The sequence below is a fragment of the Drosophila mauritiana genome, chromosome 2R (genome assembly GCF_004382145.1).
Source record: "Drosophila mauritiana strain mau12 chromosome 2R, ASM438214v1, whole genome shotgun sequence".
Classification (NCBI taxonomy): domain Eukaryota; kingdom Metazoa; phylum Arthropoda; class Insecta; order Diptera; family Drosophilidae; genus Drosophila; species Drosophila mauritiana.
This window is the reverse complement of record NC_046668.1, coordinates 15,804,092-15,821,779: the sequence shown is the minus strand read 5'-3', so window position 1 is coordinate 15,821,779 and position 17,688 is coordinate 15,804,092. Positions and strand designations below refer to the sequence as shown.

At 45.1% G+C, this 17,688-nt stretch overlaps 5 protein-coding genes across 6 annotated transcripts; 2 read left to right on the top strand and 3 right to left on the bottom strand.

Moving 5' to 3' along the window:
- The first annotated feature begins 74 nt into the window (after positions 1–74).
- LOC117138366 (myotubularin-related protein 14) lies at positions 75–12,618 on the top strand. Its single transcript, XM_033300432.1, has 6 exons — positions 75–682; positions 10,224–11,065; positions 11,127–11,765; positions 11,830–11,973; positions 12,033–12,389; positions 12,461–12,618. Exons 1-6 carry the CDS (start codon positions 566–568, stop codon positions 12,594–12,596), a joined length of 2,235 nt encoding a protein of 744 aa, XP_033156323.1. The 5' UTR covers positions 75–565; the 3' UTR covers positions 12,597–12,618.
- On the bottom strand, positions 2,342–4,487 carry LOC117138370 (glucose-induced degradation protein 8 homolog). Of its 2 annotated transcripts, none has more exons than XM_033300438.1 (4): positions 4,270–4,484; positions 4,149–4,210; positions 3,390–3,520; positions 2,342–3,334 (listed from the first exon to the last, which is right to left on the bottom strand). In XM_033300438.1, the coding sequence occupies exons 3-4, from the start codon at positions 3,490–3,492 to the stop codon at positions 2,724–2,726; spliced, it is 714 nt and encodes a 237-aa protein (XP_033156329.1). In that variant the 5' UTR covers positions 3,493–3,520; positions 4,149–4,210; positions 4,270–4,484; the 3' UTR covers positions 2,342–2,723. The 2 variants fall into 2 exon arrangements, with proteins under 2 accessions (XP_033156329.1, XP_033156328.1); XM_033300437.1 differs by having other exon boundaries at positions 2,724–3,334; positions 4,149–4,207; positions 4,270–4,487.
- Positions 12,619–12,947: 329 nt separating the features above from the next.
- LOC117138368 lies at positions 12,948–14,189 on the bottom strand. Its single transcript, XM_033300435.1, has one exon. The coding sequence runs from the start codon at positions 14,019–14,021 to the stop codon at positions 13,014–13,016; it is 1,008 nt and encodes a 335-aa protein (XP_033156326.1). The 5' UTR covers positions 14,022–14,189; the 3' UTR covers positions 12,948–13,013.
- A 73-nt stretch (positions 14,190–14,262) lies between these two features.
- On the top strand, positions 14,263–15,898 carry LOC117138367 (actin-like protein 6B). Its single transcript, XM_033300433.1, has 3 exons — positions 14,263–14,586; positions 14,661–15,503; positions 15,567–15,898. Exons 1-3 carry the CDS (start codon positions 14,388–14,390, stop codon positions 15,800–15,802), a joined length of 1,278 nt encoding a protein of 425 aa, XP_033156324.1. The 5' UTR covers positions 14,263–14,387; the 3' UTR covers positions 15,803–15,898.
- Positions 15,899–15,906: 8 nt separating this feature from the next.
- Positions 15,907–17,291, bottom strand: LOC117138369 (S-methyl-5'-thioadenosine phosphorylase). The gene is made up of 3 exons (XM_033300436.1): positions 17,134–17,291; positions 16,284–17,063; positions 15,907–16,222 (listed from the first exon to the last, which is right to left on the bottom strand). Exons 1-3 carry the CDS (start codon positions 17,182–17,184, stop codon positions 16,184–16,186), a joined length of 870 nt encoding a protein of 289 aa, XP_033156327.1. The 5' UTR covers positions 17,185–17,291; the 3' UTR covers positions 15,907–16,183.
- Positions 17,292–17,688: the final 397 nt, after the last annotated feature.

Genomic DNA, 17,688 nt, shown 5'->3' with positions numbered 1-17,688 from the left:
ACCAAACGATTACAGAAAACTTTTGCTAATCGATTAAGCATCGGGGGTCATCGATGTTTCTCCACCTCTACAATTTCATGTTGTTTTTTTAGTCGCGGCTGTTTGACGTTTGTCGCTTTCCTCCGTTGCGAATATAATATATTACGTAGCTCATTTTAATACAAACGGAATTGCGAGCGCAACGACGACAACAACAACAGTAGCACTAACCGTAAGCGCAGGGGCCAAAAATTAGATTGCGTTTGCGGCCGCAAAGATTTGATGACGTCGCATACGCCGTCTTCTAGGGCGTAAAAAGCAAAGCAAAGCAAACAAACGCGAAAAGCGAAACGTGTAAACGGCGTAGAAGCGATAAACGCGACTCAAATACGCAGCAGATAAAATACAATACGCGAGAAGAGAAAAGTCACGGGAATTATTTTTCATATTCGGCGTCTTTTTGCGAGCGTAAACGTGTGTGCGTGGGCTTGTGCTTTTGCCAGTGTCGTGTGTGTTAAGTGCCAGTGTGTGTGTGTGTGATTAAGAGGATAAAAAGGAATAGAACGGTAAATGCAGCGCCGCAAAAATGTGCAGCCTGACGCCAAACCACATGGTAAACGTAACGCAGCAGCACCTACACGATCTATTGGAAACTTTCGAAAAAAAGTCCTTCGAGGCGGCGGCCTTTGAGGAAGGAACGGCGGTAAGTTAACGGTACCAGTGTGTGCGCGTGTCTGTGTGACATACATTTAGGCGCACGTGCACGTGCTGTCGCCGCAAAACACGCAGACACACACACACACCCATGTACGAAATGCCTGTTGTGCTAGTGTGCGTGGCGCCTACACCGAGGACACGTCATAGTGTCCTGTCCTCCTATTGCTCTTATTCTCTTCCCTTCCTTGAGCTCCTCTTACTCGACGTCTTCCTTCTGCCGCGCCCCAAAAATACTCAGCCACTCAAAATGGCCGCCATTAAGCTTCCTGCGAGGAAAATCGCATTTTCATAGCAATCAATAGGCGCTAAAACATGTCGTTTGATGGACTTAATGGTTCGTTTTCCCTAAGAGCAGAATTAATCACGGGATAGCTTTTCCAATTTGGCAGTCAATCGAGGTGGTAACCTATAAAAGCACTAATCACTAATTAAAATATCTTTGATAAATAATAGAAGCAATTAGCTGTATTTTTGAATAAACATTCCATTTCTGAGCAAATTTCTAATTAATTGATAAGAATTATATTGAGTATCAGCTTTCAGAGTTCCTCATCGAGTTGCATTCATTCTGGTTATTAAATCAAATTCAATTCGGAAATCCCGAGTAAGCAGGTTTTCCGAAACCGGAAACTTCCTAATAGCTTTTGCTCTCGAATTGCCATTGAAACTCAATATCCCACTAAGCTGCTTTAAGCGGTAATTAAAAGCCTAACAACGGCCTTTTTAGGCCCGCCCCTGAAGCACGCATAAATGTGCATTTTCTTTCCACGACACTCACTCGAATTCGACTATTGTCTTTTGCATTCAGCTCATCCCCTTGCACCCTTTCACCCACTTTACCCCCCTCGAATGTCACGCACGCCCTTTTAATAGTCCAGTGTATAATGCCGTCTTATCGCCCGCTTAACCGGCAATAACACAGAATAACAATCGTAATGGCAACTTGGCAACAGCCGCTGCTCATTTGCATGCCAGTGCTGGTGAATATATTTATGCCAAATCCCCGAGCCAGGCTGCATGGAAACAGAGCGAGGAAAGCCAAGTGGAAACTTGGCACGTAACTCACGTTTCCGCGACGATCTTACATTGGTTTGTTCAGCTGCAATCGGCACATACATATGTACGATTTCATACATACATATGTGCATACTTACTTATGAATGTTGAACCGCCAGCGCAAACTTTGTTGCAAACGTGTGTTTTTATCAAACAATGGCCAGGTCTTATCGCCAACCAGGGCGCCAACCTTCGATTTGATTTTCCACAAGTATTTTCCTATTCCTTATCTATCTGCCAGCTATTCGAAGGCACAAACAAAACGCTGCTACTGCCCCTTGATACAAAGCATTGCATTTTTTATGGGGTGCAAAGGGTGAATTATGTGTGCGCTTCTCTCTCACTTGTTTATTTCCCAGTCTCCTCGGGGTTCAGGGTTAAGTTTAGCCACACCGATTAGATTAGGCGCCCGCCCAGCCAAAGTCACAATACCCAAGCAAATGACGTAGGCCAGCGATGAGGTTTATAGCTTACAGAGAACGTATGCAAAAAAACATTAAATCAAAAGGCAAAAAAAAAAAAAAAAATAAAGGTATTTACACTGATTCGCGGCAATTTAAATTGCAGCTAAAGAAAAGTCTTTAACATAATATTGCACCCTGAAATATATTTGAAAAACTTTAAAATTAAATTGAAGAGCTTTCCAAATTCACAAGTTGTACTCCTCGTCTTATCGCAGTAATCAAAAACAAACCATTAAAAACGGTTCTCGTTTGGCACGTGACGAAGATTACCAGCAACAAACCGAGTGAATAATAAGATTGAGTTTGCTCCAATTTACATCAAGACATGGAAATATTTAATATTCAACATCCATTCAAAAAAATTACACTTATTTATGTTGGTTTACCACAAAAAAAAAATACATTTATATGTGTAGATTTGCTAAAAAAAAAATCAACGTACATTTAAAAAGTTTCGCAGTAGACGCCGACCGACAATCGTTGGACAATTATTGTATGCTTATGGACTTAGAAACCCTGGAAACTCCGGCGGAACTCTTCCTCGAAATCCGCGTGGCCAAGATCAAGCTTGTGGAAGTCGGTGAATCCCTCGCGATCCAGCTTGGCCTGGGCCCAAAGGATCAGCTTGATGAGGAACATCATTCTTGGCTCCATGGGCTCCTCTTTGCTCTTACCCTCATCCTCGTGGCAGCGCAACATGGCTGCATTTATTTCACCGGCCACCTTTTGGCGATATGAGTAGTACATCAGCTCCCCGTACGGACTGTATTCCGGCCGATCGAAGGCCAGCAGACCCATGGTCCGCTCCACTTCGTGGTAGTGCCTTGGATCGACCTTGGAAAAACCCGCTGCCTTGCTCTGGGCAAACTTCAAGGCCTTCTCTATCTTCTGATCCCTGATCATCTCGATCAGGCGCAACTGTTGCATGTGGAAAAACACATAGTTGTCGGTCTCGAAGAGGCGTGGATAGATCCGTGTGGCCAGGTCCATGGCGTACTTGACCTGGCCCACACGCACGGCATCCTGAATCCTCAAACGATCCCCGATGGTGTCCATGTGTGGACCCGGCTTCACAGACGCCTCGGTCATGAAACGCTTGGCGGCCTCCTGATAGCCCTCTAAATGGAAGTTATGTACTTCAGCTTCGGAGGGTAGCATACTAGTGAGGCTCACCTGTAACCAGATAGTTCATCACCAGGCGGTTGAGGTCCGCCTGCCGGCACTGGAAGCTCATCATCCGGTGGGGCCACGAAGTGGATGGTCTATACTCGGCCATTCTCAATTCTTATAGTTTGATTTAGGTACTGAAAATTGAATAATGTGCAAACATGTAAATTGACATTGGTGCTGATTAATAACTATAGATAGATTACTTCCTTAGTTCGTTGTATTATTTCTTGTTTTCATCTATCTACTAATTTCTATAATAGTAATAGTTATTTCCATTTATGTGAAGACATTAGAAAGCAGTCAAGCTTTGTCTTCTTACTTTTATTGATTCCCACACATTTTGTTGCCATATAGAAAAGCTCCGCTGATGATCATCTATTAACACTGTGCTGATCGTTATATCACTTTTGTTTTCAGCGAGTTACACATCATTTTTGCGCACTGATTTATTTTTATGGCCTGGCATTGAAAACTGTTGCAGATGCAAATGCTAATGCGAGTGTGTGTGTATTGGGATTTGCATTTGTATTAAGTATCTTAAGCGTGGGTGGGGTGGACCATCTGTCTGCTCGTGTGGGCGCCAAAAAGTCAATCCTGGCCAAGCAGAAATGCCAGAAATAGCAGGGAAGGCTTTTTCTTCATAAATATCTCACTTTCGTAAACATTTTTCTCGAGCTTCTTGCCGTGTGTTTGCCGTTTTGTTTTGTGTTGTTTATATTTTTATATATTTGAATTGTTTATTTGCACAGTGTTAAAACCCACCTGTTGTTGTTTTTGTTGCTGCTTTCGTTGTCAATCAAAGATTGTTGCAAAAATTTCACCTGCTGAAAACGAAGAAAATGGTGTAATGATTTTGCAATACAATGGAATATGGAAAGCGTACTCTGTTGTATTGTTTTGGATAGCTAGCAATGGCTAGCTGCAGTTTTTCTTCTATTTTTTTTTTGGCAACAATCGGCTTAATCCAAACCAATTGGACCAAATTGGCCGCGTTGCGAGCGCTGCCTTTGGCGCCTGCTGGAACACTACTCTGGTCCCAGGAGCTGCAGGACCTGGACGGCAGCTACTCCTCCGCATTAATGTGTATCCCGCCTGAAGCCTTCCAGTCTGCAGCTCGCTTCCAGTTCGGAGATTGCACTCGTTTTGGGGGTTGCAACCAGTTCCAGGAACAGTGAAGCCACCGTATGGCAAACGCCGGTGTACGGAGCATTGAGTATTGGACCCTTCTGGTCGCTCCTGCTCGCCTGCTCTTGTTGGCAGCAGTCTGTGCCGTGGCCACGCCCCCGCCGAACGACAGCTTCCCACCACCGCCCCCGGAAACGGATGCAGCTGCGCTGCAAGCCGTGCGGCGTCATTTGTGTGGGCGCTTTGGAAAATGCGGCACAGGCGCGCAGGAATCGCCGGAAGAGCGGAAGTGCGGCGCCTTCCAGCGCAACAATTGCAACCAAAGTTGGGCACAGTGGGATAAGTTCGCACAAAATAGGTCAAATATGAGGACTTGGCATTGTTCTTAGAGTAAAATACAATAGAATAGTTATATTTATGTTGCCTTATCAGTCGAGGTTTTCAGGATCAATAAACTTTTAAAAGCTATTTGTTGTTCCCTAAATTTATAATCATATCTAAGCGTTCAAAAATATATAAAAAATACATTGAAATTGGCAAGGTTAACGCGTTTTTGGTGATTGATTTTTAATGTATTCATTATAGTAGCTCGTCAAGCATGCCAAAAATAATTATTTGATGACCTCAGTGTGTAGAGTGGGGAAATGAGAACTGCCATGAATTGTGGGTCAATGATTGTTTATTTATGTCAATTATGAAGAAATATAAATGCCAGTCAAATGAACAATTTAAAATTGTTCGAACTTTTTTTCCATTTTTCTAAAGAGTGATTTAGCCTAATTTTGGATGAGGTATTTATGAGGCATTTTAATTGTTGGTAACAGTTTTAATTGCATTTTTAAAATGTTTAGTATTATTCGTTAGCTTAACAAATTTCTGTTATATGTATCTGAGCTGAATTTGTGGTGCCTGTTAAGATATTCCCACTGTGCCACTTGGCATCCTGCACCCTTTTATGACAGCCTGTTGCACGTTGAACTTTGCTCCCACGCGTTTGGATGCGCCTCCCCGCGCCGCCCCCTTCGTCGTTGGCAGTGTGTGTGTGTGTGCAATGTGTGTTCGCTGATGGCCAGCTGTTGCTGCAAGGTGCGTGGGTAGCACCACAGACACTTGTGCCAGGAACGCAGGAGTGGAAGTAGTCGCCCCCTTGAAGGGAATGGCCGGACGGGAGGAGTGTCCAGTGGTCTGGAGGGGTAGCTGCATCTCCGCATACCCGCATCCGTAGCAGTGCGAGCAGCTGCGCTTCCAGCACTTATCGGGGATGCAGCAGCAGCTTTCCGGGCGCATGTCCACAATGAAGAGAGCCGGCGAGTTCGATTTGATTAAGGGCCACTCCGATAAAGGGGTTCCAATGCTTCCAGATACGTGTTCGTACATATGAACATATGTGTGAATGGATATTGCTACGCCAGTCGAAGTGCAGTAAGTCGAATCACCCTGCTGCGGAACTCCTTGCGCATTCCGGACTAACTGCCTAGCATCCGGAACCACCATGCAAGCATGATTAGAAGAAGGGCACAACTCGCCATTGCCGTGTTCGCTACTACTCCTTCGATTTTCCAGCTACGCGTGGTTTCGGATGCTGCCGATTTTTAGCCACCAACTTGATATTCATGCTCGCCTGTTCGCTGGCAGATAAAATCGATAATGTGCGAAATGGCAATGCCGCTTCACTCAACTATTTGCCGGGAGTTCGGATTCAAATTCGGATTCGTTACGTTGGTTGTGGGGGATCGGCCTTCGTTTGGTTATGACCTAAGCATAAAAAATATAAGGGATGTTGGCTGAAGGCAAACGAAATATTTAGTTGTGTGCTTGATTACAAAGCGCCAACAGGAGCGCAGAAATTTTATTCAACATATTGATTTTTATTTGTGGTAATGCGGGATTAAAGCACTGGGAAAAATGTAACCCACATTAAACCCAAGTGGTGCCTTATTTGTATGAGGTAATATATGATTAGTGTAATATTTTCGGATGTAATAGAACTTCATCTCGTTTGCTGCTAGCCCATGTTGGCATTGCCAAACTAAATCGATTATTCAGATGACCTTCTTTTCGCATCACAGTGAATTTTCTGATGGGAAGCCAGAAAGCGAGAAAAGCGATCGCCGCCTGGCGGAACTCAATTCTGCTTGTGGGAACGACTGTGTGCGTGTGTGGGCGGGGAAAATCTCTTCCTGGCTGGCTGGCGAATAAATTAAGCAAATGATAAATAGATTTCTGAAACAACCCTGCCTCGTACACATTATTCGTAACGCCCACTTACTGCGCTCAATTATTGTCATTGCGAAGTGTTTGAAGTGCTTTCCGGCGTTTGTTTGGCAAGCAAAAATCACTTAGCTCTTCAGGGCGGCAAAAAACTCTGGCTCAAACGTGCTTTATACCTCCATTGGATACATCTTCGTCGCATATTATCCACAAAGCGGTTTCAATGCCTTTCGAAAGTTGTCGCACACTGTCGAGTGTTTTTCTATAGTCATGGTGATATTTATGTACATCTTAAAGAAATAAATGCAAATTAACTGCACCGGCAATTTGCATACTAAGAGTTCATTAATAAACCCAATCGATGTGGATGATGTTGCATAAATTAAAAGAAATGCTAGTCGTTAACGTAAAGATTAGTTGAAATTACAAGTGTTGTGTATCTATGAAACATTCATCGCATACTTGAGGTTATACATAGGTAAGCACTTACATATGCGTCGTAGTAAACCTTAAAATATTTATTTTACAATGCACAATGCAAACAATGCCTTGTTTTAGGTTGCTTTATGTTGGAAAAGAAAGGCATTGTTTATACTTATAAAACATATATAGATAGATATATATTTATTTAACCAATAATAAACGCAACCGAACTGTACTGTTTATGCAGTTCCTTGATTTGGAACCTGATCCCAAAGCCGACTCAGAGTTTCAAACGTGGGCGCAACTTGTTTTCATATCGGGGGGTCTTTGAACGCCGACGAAAACAACACGCTGCACATTTCAAAGCGCAAGCATAAATCATGTAAACAAGAACAACGAGAATCAAAGGCGGAACTCCCTCCCTCCTCCCTGTCTCGCAGTCATTTTGGGTGTGGTCAGTGGCCCCAGTTTAAAGCCACTGAATAATTCATTCAAGAAAAGCCATTTCCCTGTCGCCGGCGGATTGATGAATATGCATCGTGTGGATTGCACCGAGGCCTCCTTCAGTTTTTCAGGTTATTTGGCAAAAAAGAAAAAACAACAAGACAAGAGTCAGAGCAAGAGCTGAAGCTTCAGCTTATACAGTAAACATAACTTAAGGCGGAATATGGCATGAAAATACTCATTAAAAATAAGTGGTAACTTAGTTGATCTGAATAGTTTTATTTATTTATACAATGTTGCATCTCAATGCTGTCTACTTGGCTACTTTCAGTTACGTTCCCCTGAGGAAAGTGCAGCTTCGCTAAAGTCGCGGTTAAAGAAGTCGTACTGTACTTAATGGGCGACCTCTCCACCCTTTTCTTTTGCTGATTCCCTGTGCTTGGTCGAGTTGGTTCGGTTCGGTTGGTGGTTTTCTCGGTTCGATTGCACACGAGTGCGAGTACGATTATTTTCAGCTGTGCGGTTTCTTGCCGCTGTTGTTCAGTTTTTTCTTTCTGTCTTCTCTTTTTTTTTTTAATTTTTGTAAGCTTTTCTGCTTTATTTTCCGTTCGGTTCCATTTTTCAAGAGAGAGCGAAGAAAAGTGTGTCGCACGCTGCAGCTTCTGCTGCATTTCTGGTGGCCCAGCATCGGCAGAGTCTTTAAAATCCGGGTTTGTGAGGCGAGCTTGGGTTCCGAGCCAGCCTTTCGGTTTGAGTTTCACTATTTGGGTCAGCGATGATGAAAGCGCCAGCGCCGTTCGTGATGTTGATGATGACGATGGGGCTTAATGATCACCACGCTCGCAAACTATTTTCCGCGCTGTAACTAAACGAGCGCGCGTCTGTTTGTTGTTTTTAAGTTTTACAGCGCCTTTGGAACAGGCGCTCAGTTTTTCGAACAGCGCTGCTGCACTTACAGTTGCACTTGCTCGCTTACAATGAAAAAACGACAGCGGCAGCAAAAGCAACGAAACAACGGCAACAGAAGCAGTGGGCAAGCAGTTCAATGCACACAACAACAGTAGCCGACGGTGCATGTGTGCATGTGTGACTTGACTGCTTTGTAACGGCAGCTTCTCCGACTTGGAGCGCACTCACACTCAAACACACACTCGCGCATCGGCCATCGATGGGGCTTATATTTTCTTTCTGGCAGCCCCATCTCTTTCTCACTCATCGCCTCGCCTGCTCCCGCTCGCATCATCTGTCAAACAGTGCTGCCGAAAGTAGCTGCATGGAACCTCAAAAGTAGCTAAACTCTTTTAAAACTAGCTTTGGCACTTCGAGCTTTGATAGAATATGCTCCATAGTTGCTCGTCTTTAGGCTATTTTTATTTATTATTATTATTCTTTTGATTTATCATTTATTTATCATTAAAATATAGGAATTTGCAACACTGTACAAATACGGGATTAAACTGTAATCAATAAATAGTAAAGCAATAGTAGTTTTGTACTGATAATGGCGACTCATTTTATTTTAAACCTATCGTTATGCAATTCAAAAATGCTAAAAATACAATAAAAGCACCATAAACAGCAATTGGTTTTTGCGTGTTTCCGTCGGCGTTTTCTTGGTAATTGTAATTACGTTTTAGTTGTTTTGCTCGTTCGCTTCGCACTGCGCACTTGTGTGTGCAGTAGTTTTCAGTCCACACACACACACACACATGCGCCCCACTAAGTTTTCGTCGGGTTTGTTTTGCTCGCTGCTTCGCTTTTGTTGTTGCCAATTTTTGCGCAGCTACGGTCTTTGTCTTTTTATAGTTTTTGTTTTTCTCTCCTCCATTTGTTTTGCACATTTCTCTCTGTGAGCTAGAAACCTGTTTTTCCAAGGTGTTTGTGTTTGCACGAGTCGTTTTATTTTGTGGCTATATTATTATTGTGCTTTTATCTAGTCGCAGTTGTTTGTCTGGGACAGCTGGCTGGGGGCCACGCCCCCATTCGCCGCCACCGCCCCCTTGCTCGCCTTTCCATCTATTTTTAGCCAGTCGCCTAAACAACCTTTAGAATTCTTTTTGATTAGCACACAGAGTAAATCTGTTTCTTATATTTGTTGTGAATTTATTATTGTATCTCGATGGCTAATTGGCGTTGTAACTTCGCCATTACCCCACATAGCTTATCTCTTTTAACCCTTGAGCGGCAGATAGCAAACCAGTCGAAGCCGAACAATCCAGATTCCAGTTCTCCTACCCTGGGAGCGTCCAAGTTCCATTGAACTCGGGTTAGAAATGTCTATATAGTATATGTATACACACATCGCGAATGCATGAAAACCAGTTGCACTCCGCGTTCTAATCTCGCTGTCCATTAAGAAGCGTCGCCGGCATCGCTGATTTATGCAAACCATTGACTTTACACACTCCCGTCAAATACTTAATGGTTACCCGAAGTGAATGGGTACCAAGGTCATTCGTATACGGATCCGATTTCAGGACAGACAAACAGCCTTAATGGCTGATAAAACTTTAATATTTAGTTGCACAACTTTATTCCAACTAATACCTTGCCACATACCTATTATATCAACTTTTGTATATATCATATCAACTCCCTATTCATGGTATCCTGAACTTTGTCCTTCTCTTTTAGGAGTACGACATCTCCAAGAAATGCGAATACCTGTTTAAGCTCGACTACAGCCTAATTGAGCTGGATAATACGAACGGATTGCTCAGTCCGCGATATCCTGGGCGAATACTCATCCCGGAATTTGAGCACGGACACATGGCCAAAACGCTGGTACCGGGAAATGGACTCTTCGGGCAAGTTGGTGGGGGATTGGGAGGTGGAGGCTCCTCGGGAACAACCGCCACGGCCACGCCTCTGAACAGCAGTGCAGGAAGCACCGGAAGCGAGGGTGTGGGCATCCAAGCCTTTGTGACCTTTGCCAATCCCCTGCAGACGCAACAACAGCATCCGCTTCAGCAACAATATCCCTCGCAGCAGATGCATCCCCTCCACGCGCAATATCCCTCCCAGCAGCCACATCCACTCCAGCAGCAGCCATCGCAACAGCAACCACAAAATACGATATACGAAGATCAGTATGATATCCAGCGAATGCGGGAATTGGTAACGATGGCCAAGTATGCGAGATGCCGTCAAAGATTCGCCGTGCCTGTGATCATGTATCGCGGAAAGTACATATGCCGCTCTGCCACGCTATCCGTCATGCCAGAAACCTACGGCCGGAAGGTGGTGGACTATGCCTACGACTGCCTAAGTGGCGGCAATTACACCGCGCCAAACGGAGAAGAGAACGATGCTGACTCCACGGACGAGTCGCTGATCACCCACATGCACGATCAGGCGCAGTCGCAGTTCAGCTACGACGAAGTCATCAAGAGTGACATCCAACTGCTGCATACGCTCAATGTCTCAACCATTGTGGACCTCATGGTCGAAAACCGCAAGATCAAATACTTCATGGCGTGAGTATACTCTAACATACTGGCTAAAAACAAAAACTGACCACCTGTTTTTTTCATTTAGCGTTTCCTCGTCAGAGAAAGCGGATCCCAACAAGCACTATAAGAGCTTTAATCTTCTATCCCTGCCGTATCCGGGCTGTGAGTTCTTTAAAAAGTTCCGGGACAATAACTACATGGCTCGCAACCTGCACTACAACTGGAAGCAAACGTTCAACGATGCGAATATCAACATTCCCAACATGGGACCCGCTGCGGATATCGATGTGGCGTGGTCGGAGTACCGGGACTGGGATCTTGTGGCCATCACCCAAAACTATTTGAGAGCCACACTGAAATACGTGCAAGAGGAGAGCTCCGGCCTGCTGATTCACTGCATCAGCGGTTGGGACCGCACGCCACTGTTTGTCTCTTTGGTCAGGCTGTCTCTGTGGGCAGATGGACTCATCCATCAGTCGCTGAATGCCATGCAAATGGCCTATTTCACACTGGCTTACGACTGGTACCTGTTTGGCCATCAACTGCCCGATCGCCTGAAACGAGGCGAAGACATCATGTTCTTCTGCTTTCACGTGCTCAAGTTTATCACGGACGAGGAGTTCAGCATTGTGGAGCACCGCAAGCGCACCAAGACATCCAGCAGCAGCGGCAGTAGTGTTATAGTAATCAAATCCGACTGCTGCGACGATGAACCGCTCAAGGAGTGAGTATAGTTAAGTATTGCAATTGAACAGTACCTTTATCAGTCCATTTACTTTAAATTGCAGAGACTACATCCTTTCGTTCGATCAAGATAGCAACGACAGCTACTCAAACTGTTCCAACTGTGATATGTCCATAACAGATAACTTCTATGCCACGACGCCAGCGCAAGTCAATCCACTGACCAGCAGGTCGCCAAATCCGAAGAGGTTGGACAGCTAACTACTAAAATTAGAAACCTGACTAACTATGGCTCAACCTTTTTCAGATCTAGAACCAGTCCCATTTCAGTGCCCGGATCAAATGCGCGGCAAAGACAGGAGTCTACATCGTCCAATGGTAGCTGGCAGGTGGTTACCGACACGGGTTCAATTGACTCCATGATGAACGGCAGCTACATGATGCGCTTTGTGGCGCAACAGGCAGCGGATGGTGGCGGCTCCTCAAACATTCCTTTATGCAATGGCGGCAATGGTTACCACTGCAGCATCAATGCAGCATCGAGTGGCAGTGGGAGCGGAAGTGGTAGCAGCATCAGTAACGGCAGCTCGACGCACGGTTTCGCAAACGGTTCCTCCAAAGACGTAGGCGGCAGCACTATGGCCAGCAAGCAATGCATTAACTTGTAAGATTTAGCCATATTGTTCGAAAGCATACATATATACATAATGACATCATTTTGTTGTACAATTGCAGACGAAAGCAACGCCTGAATGCAGTGCGCGCCATTTTTATACAAGCCTACGGCAAGACGATTGGACTGAAATTCAAGGAGGGCTCATCCATGAACCTAGCCACGTTCATTGGGAACCTGGCGGACCAACTGTTTTGAGAAAGGATTAGCAGCAATGACCGTTTGTTAGATTTCACCAACATTGTTTGTTTCTTGTTAAGTGCTGCGCTTTCAACCAACGACTGTATTTATAGACCTGTTAAATTGCGTTCTTTAGTAACTGTTGACGATTGTGTAGTGATTAGTGATAACTGATTACCGATAAGCATCGAAAGAACCAGGCGGATCCTAGGCAGCGAGCAAACAAAATCCCGTCGTCCTTCTGTCTCGGCTAACCCGCTCTCCTGTTCTCTAGGTTCTCCCGCTCCCCGCTCCTTGTTTGTTTAGTTATTAGTTCTTCGAGAATGCAAAGCAAGCGAAACATAAAATGCGATTTGGATTATACAATAGTTTTAAGTTGTAATTTATAGTAATGTATTTTTTAATAAACTTATGTGCATTTTATACGAAAGAAAGTCATGTTCTCAGCGTAGGCCGCCTGGAGCGCAGTATTCTAGCTAAGGGTAAATAATCATCAATTTCCACTCGCTTCACCCGGATGCGACAACTTTTAATGTAATATTTCGCGCTTTTAAGTGGAACATAGCGTGGTGTTTCTATCGGTCGTTCGTCAAATTTTGTTGCATCTTCAATTTTAGGCTCTATCGCTGTTTCTGTTTTGATTTTGACATCATTTGATTCATTGCTAACACCATTATAGCTTATTCTTTTATTGGCACTTGCTACGTTGGGTCTTATGTTGCGTGGGCTAATGCGGAATCCGTCAATTGCCGGACGAAGTAAAGTGTTCGCTGGAAGCTCTTTCACCCGTATCGCTTTAAGAAATTCCTCGTATTCGCTCTGAACTGTCTTCTGTTCCATAGGACCCAGCTGTCGAGTGGCTTTCTCTTGGCGCTCTTGCTCCAGGATGAGGTCGAGGACCTCCACTTCTAAATGCCGGCGTTCCGCTGGCGACAGAGATTTCACGAAGGGCAACTGACTGAGAAGAAACTCCTGACACTTGGTTTTCGGCACATCCGCCGGCTTCGCGGATTGCATGCGAATGTGCACATCGTTCATCACCCGCCACAGAGGTTCAGGGATTTGCAATTTGTGTACATCGTTCATCTCCCGCCACAGAGGTTCAGGGATTTGCCCTTTGACAGCCGCAAAGGCTTTGAGCAGCGGGCGCAGCTTCACCCACCGCAGCTTCAGTTCAGTTACGGAGAACGGAGTACTTAGCTCAACGCTCTCGTAGCTTTGGTTAAAGGACTTGGTCAGCTGATCCCATCCCCAGGAGTTGTACTCAACGTCCATTTTGGGCTCCACCTGCGGGATGATGAGGAAGGGATACCGGGCGAGCATCTCCATGAGCAGCACGTCGTTTAAAACAATCTGGCCGCTGATGTTGGTGTTTGATATGTTAATCTCCAAATGGGGAACAGTGGAATGGATCACCGTTTCCTCGGCGCTGTCGGTACTCATTTTGATATTTTTCGCACTGTGTTTTTCCAAAGTTCTACAACAAAATTGTGTACTACTTCAACTGTATATTTTAAGATACCACTTAACGGTAATTTCCTCAATGAAATCTATATTTCTAGAATTCGAGTTTCAATTTGTGTTTGCAAACTAATAGCGATGGAAATTGTTTGAGAAAAGCAATCGATAAGTAGCCGACCAAACCGATAGGCAATAAAGGCGATATTTGCTAAAACAATCGATAACTTATCAGACCATCTCCAGCGAGGAAGAAGCGTCGTGAAAAAAGCCGCAAAATATACACAGACTGAAGTATTTTCGCGAATTACTTGAACACAACGTGCGGAAAAGTATTCGGAACGCCCCAAGATGAGTGGCGGCACCATGCTATATGGCGGCGACGAGATCGGCGCCCTGGTCTTCGATCCCGGACATCACTCCTTGCGAGTGGGCTACGCACAGGAGGATTCGCCCAAGGCGGAGATACCCTCGGTTGTGGGGATTGGAGCAGCTCCAGAGACCAATCTCGATCCGGAAACCAAAACAGATAACAATGCCACGCCAAATAGTGAGTTTCTACATCGCCTTTTATTTTTAGTTTATGAACTATTAAAAACCCGGAAAAATCGGCAATCCCTCTAGATGCTGACCAGCGTAAGTTCTATGTGGACACCAACTACGTGACCGTTCCCCGTTCCAATATGGAGGTGCAGACCTATATGAAAGACGGCATGATCGACAACTGGGACCTGTTTGAGAAGGTGATTGATTACGCCTATGCCAATGTCATTCAGTCGGAGCCGGAATACCATCCCGTGCTCTTTTCCGAGGCATCGTGGAATGTCCGCAACAACCGCGAGAAGCTAACTGAGCTGATGTTCGAGAAGTACAATGTTCCAGCCTTCTTTCTGGTAAAGAACGCCGTTCTGGCTGCCTTCTCCAGCGGGCGGGCCACCGCTTTGGTTGTCGATAGCGGAGCCACCCACACCTCGGCCGTTCCCGTGCATGAGGGCTATGTCCTATCTCAGGCGGTGGTTAAGTCACCCCTGGGTGGGGACTTCCTTTCACGACAGTGCCGCCAGCATCTGGAGAAGCACGGCATTGATCTGTCGCCGGTATACAAGATTGCCTCCAAAGACGTCGTTAAGGAGCGCGACAACGGACGCTTCACGCTGCGCAAACTGCCAGAGAACCTAACTCAGTCGTGGCAAAACTACATGTTGCAGCTCATGATGCAGGACTTTCAGATGAATGTGCTGCAGGTCCTCGAAAATCCGTTCGACGAACGGGTTGCTGCCCAAATCCCGACGGTACACTATGAGTTTCCTAATGGTTATCATCAGGACTTTGGTTCTGAGCGGTTCAAGATAGCCGAGAGTCTCTTTGACAATGCCATGCTGGGAGCTGGCCAATTGGCGTCCACCAGCGTGGGCATGTGTGATGCGGATGTGCGGCTGTCACTTTTCGGCTCAGTTGTTGTTACTGGTATGAATTTTCCCTAGATTTCTAAACTAATTACCCACTAATACCTCAATATTTTGCTTTCAGGTGGCAATACTCTTCTGCAAGGCTTTCCGGAGCGCCTAAATCGCGATCTCCAGCTACGTGCTCCCTCAAATACGCGACTAAAAATGATTTCTGCCAATGGCAGCGTGGAGCGAAGATTTGGAGCCTGGATTGGTGGTTCTATCCTAGCCAGCATAGGTACTTTCCAGCAGATGTGGATATCGTCGCAGGAGTACGAGGAGGCCGGCAAGAGCCAAGTCGAGCGGAAGTGTCCGTAAGGACAGCGCAATCGAATTCCAATTTTAATTTTAAAGACGCAACTCTATGTAATAATATAAATGTGAACTTTTAAGTGTCCCATTATTCAGAAGACATTCGAGCGTTTGTTTAGGAATAGATTGCATTTGATTACGGTAATGTTTTTAGTTACACACATATGTATATATTTACTGCGACGCTGACGCGGACGTTACAGTTTCACATTTCAATGGAGTTTTCACTGGCTGCCTTTTGTCTTTCGGATCTAATTCGTACGTAATGGATATGGAGTGAACTCTGGGTCCTCGCTTTTTGTGGAACTGTTGATAGAGCGGTGGCACATAAATCTTGCGGCGAATCAGCGTCTCTTCTGTTATTTCGTGGCAGAGTTTTATAAATCGTCACATGGCTCCAGACATTGTGTTGTTGCAAACACATTGCTATGGGCGGATCACTTGATGAACTTTGTTTCAAATTTTGTTTATCTCGGAGCTCACTCACCTTGGCATTTAGTATGTCCTCCGACCAGTCCTCCTTGGCAATTCGACCAACAGCGTTGACCAGAATCTTCTTCACCTTAATCACGTTCTCGGCAAAAGTACGTAAGACATCCTGCACGTTGACACCCTCGCATCCCATGCGCCAGCAGTCGTAGTCCGTGGCAATGGCCACCGACCCGTAAAGTAGGCCAGCCTCCTTAGCTAGCACCACTTCTGGACACGTGGTCATGTTTATGAGGTCCCCGCCCCACTGACGGAACATGTGGCTCTCCGAGCGAGAGGAGAAACGCGGACCCTCAATTGTCACAATGGTGGCCTTGTCGTGGGCGGGAATCTCCAGCTCCTTGGCCGCCTCGAGCAGAATGTTGCGGGTGCGTTCGCTGAATGCCGGAAACATGGGCAGGTGGCAAACACCACGTGGACTTTGTGCTTTGCCATCGTAGAAGGTCTGAAGGCGTTTAGTAGTCCTGTCGATAAAGTCGTGTGGAACAACCAGGTTGCCCGGCTTGATTTCTTCGCGCAAGGACCCACATGCTGTAGAGACAATTAAGTGGGTGCAGCCCACATCGCGTAGAGCCCAGATGTTGGCCCGGTAGTTAACATTGGAGGGCATGATGTCGTGCTTGCGTCCATGACGCGCCAGAAGCACACACTGTACTCCATTGATCTCGCCTTCGATCAACGCATCAGACGGTTCTCCGTAGGGCGTCTCCACCACACGTTCATGCCGCTGTTCCAGGATATCTGGGTCGTCAAGCCCCGATCCGCCAATAATACCAATCTGTGGGTTATTTATAGTTTGGCATTGAACAAAATGGGGTGCTTAATCTTTGGACGGGCTACGAACTCACCTTGACCGGAAGCGGGTCCAGATTGGTGTCTTTACATTTAATCGTAATCATGGCTAGCGGAGGATTTTGCTTTTACAAGCTGCTGTTTCGGCGGTCTGGAGCAGAGTAGAATGTTCCCGCTGATAGCGTACTGATAACTGTGTGTCTACACGGTAGGGTGCATAAGCCGCAAAAGCTCGGGCATATTGAAATGACACTCAGCACGTCGTCATGGGTGTGTGATTATGGTAGTTCAATTATGTTTGCAACATTATGCTAATTCAGTTTATAATAGTAATAATAAATTAATATTTATAAGTATAATTTTAAGAACTAAACCTATCATATGATAAAAAATCAAATCAACCAAAATTTAACTAACTAATAAATTAATATAATTATTATATATATTACAATTTATATCCATTACAACTCCAACCAAAGAAACTTCATATAACATGAAAAGAAAACTGGCATGAAATAAATTATTTATTGTATCATTTAAATGGCGAACTTAATTATATGCTTATTTTGTAGGGTGTCTAAATGTGACAGCCGACCCTGTTATCGAGCAGT